This window comes from Vicia villosa, linkage group LG2 (assembly GCF_029867415.1).
Source record: "Vicia villosa cultivar HV-30 ecotype Madison, WI linkage group LG2, Vvil1.0, whole genome shotgun sequence".
Classification (NCBI taxonomy): Eukaryota; Viridiplantae; Streptophyta; class Magnoliopsida; order Fabales; family Fabaceae; genus Vicia; species Vicia villosa.
The window spans coordinates 197792040-197794155 of record NC_081181.1 but is presented as its reverse complement, the minus strand read 5'-3'; the positions used below and the strand labels follow the sequence as shown (position 1 = coordinate 197794155).

The 2116-nt window shown below is 31.0% G+C and overlaps 1 protein-coding gene across 2 annotated transcripts; it reads left to right on the top strand.

Annotated features, from left to right (window-relative positions):
• The first annotated feature begins 544 nt into the window (after nt 1–544).
• On the top strand, nt 545–1890 carry LOC131647868 (E3 ubiquitin-protein ligase PUB23-like). Of its 2 annotated transcripts, XM_058917689.1 has the most exons (2): nt 545–1034; nt 1386–1890. In XM_058917689.1, the coding sequence occupies exons 1-2, from the start codon at nt 608–610 to the stop codon at nt 1823–1825; spliced, it is 867 nt and encodes a 288-aa protein (XP_058773672.1). In that variant the 5' UTR covers nt 545–607; the 3' UTR covers nt 1826–1890. The 2 variants fall into 2 exon arrangements, with proteins under 2 accessions (XP_058773672.1, XP_058773671.1); XM_058917688.1 differs by having other exon boundaries at nt 545–1890.
• Nucleotides 1891–2116: the final 226 nt, after the last annotated feature.

Genomic DNA, 2116 nt, shown 5'->3' with positions numbered 1-2116 from the left:
CTTTCTCTTTTCACCATTTACGGGACCTTTTCTAATATACTAATACAAAAATTATAAGTACTATAAATTAAAAAATATCATATTTAACTCTTTATAAATATATAGGAGGGATATTCTTACTCCAAGAGTAAGTTATTAACACTTACTCCAAATCTGCACCATTGATTCTTCTCAATCTAATTGTTAAAAATAATAAGTTATTTAATGTGGAGAGAAAATTATTTCTTATTATTTTTAACCATTATATTGAGAAGAATCAATGGTCCAGATTTATAGTAAGTGTTAATAACTTACTCTTGGAGAATCTCTCATATATATATATATATATATATATATATATATATATATATATATATATATATATATATATATATATATATAATTTATTAATATTTTTAATAAATTAAAGTTATGTATTTATTTCCTTTTTTGATTATAATTAAATTAATTCCATGCTAAAAATTGAAAGGTACACCATTACATTAGATACTTATATAATACTGAATTATTCTTTGTGACCTCAATATATTTATACACAGTCCATTTCTCTTACTAAGAAAACAAGCCCATTTCTTCTCCACTATTTCTCACACTTCATCCAAAAAAAATGGGAGAAATTGAAATTCCTCAATTTTTCATTTGTCCCATTTCACTTCAAATCATGAAGGAACCAGTGACAACACTCACAGGAATAACATACAACAGAGAAAGCATCGAACACTGGTTACTCACATCAAAAAACTGCACATGTCCAATTACCAAACAGCCCTTACCAAGAAGCTCAGAGTTCTTGACACCAAACCACACTCTTCAGAGATTAATCCAATCATGGCACTCAACAAATTCACCATCCTCAAGAATCTCTATAGAGAAATCCAAACTTGAAAAACTTGTGAAGAATCTTGATCATGAAGCAATACAGAAACTACACACTCTTGCTTTAGAAGATGAAGGAACCAAAACATGCTTGGTTGAAGCAGGAGTAGCAAAAGCGATTATTCAAAAAGTGATTATAAAGAGCTTTTTCAAGCAAGGTAAAACAATATATCTTGAACAAGCTTTGAGAATTCTACGTTTACTTTGGCCTTTAGCCATAACCAATGACAAGAACATGAACTGTTACAAAGTTGATCACAACTTTGACTTAGTCAACTCTTTGACTTTGACTTTGCAACTTCACAATCATAAAAAAAACTTCAAGGTAATAAACGAAGCAATGCTTGTGCTGAAACATGTTCTTGAGGTAAAAAGTTCAAACTCTTTGTTGAATCTAAACGTCGAATTCTTCAGAGAAATAGTGAAAGTACTTAGAATCAGAAACAAAGAACTTTCCAAACAAGCTATAAAATCTGCATTGCATGTGTTACTACAAACATGTCCATTAGGTAGAAACCGAATGAAGATAGTGGAAGCTAAAGCAGTGACAGAACTCATTGATCTTGCACTTGAGAAGCAAGAAAAGAATCAAACCGAGCTTATATTCACGCTTCTGGCGGATTTGTGTTCGTGTGCTGATGGAAGAGAGCAGTTTGTGAGACATGCAGCAGGGATAGCAGTGGTTTCTAAGAGAACATTGAGGGTTTCAGCAACAACTGATGATAGGGCTCTTCAGATATTTTGTTTGATTTCGAAGTATTGTGGAACACATGAGTTTGTTCAAGAGATGTTGAGGGTTGGTGCTGTTTCGAAACTTTGTATGGTTATGCAGGCGGATTGTGCTTCTTATTTGAAGGAAAAAGCTAGAGGTGTTCTTAGGTTGCATTCAAATGTGTGGAATGATTCTCCTTGTATTCAGGTTTATTTGTTCACTAGACACCAAAGGTGAGTGATTAATAGATGCTTCAAATTGTATTCGGTTATTTTCAAGTATAATTGATTCTGCTTTCAGAATGAATTCTACTTATAATTAGAATTTGTTGTTTATTGAAATTTATTGTTAAGCTTAACTTTTTATAAAACTCTAATTGTAAGTAAAAAACTTGAATGGTAACTATTCAAGCAACTTTTATTGGTCGTTCTATAGCCTTATTCTATTATAACTAAATTAATGGAGTGTTCTATTTTTGGTAAAGATGACATTCACATATTTTTGGTAAAGATGACATTCACAGTTTTG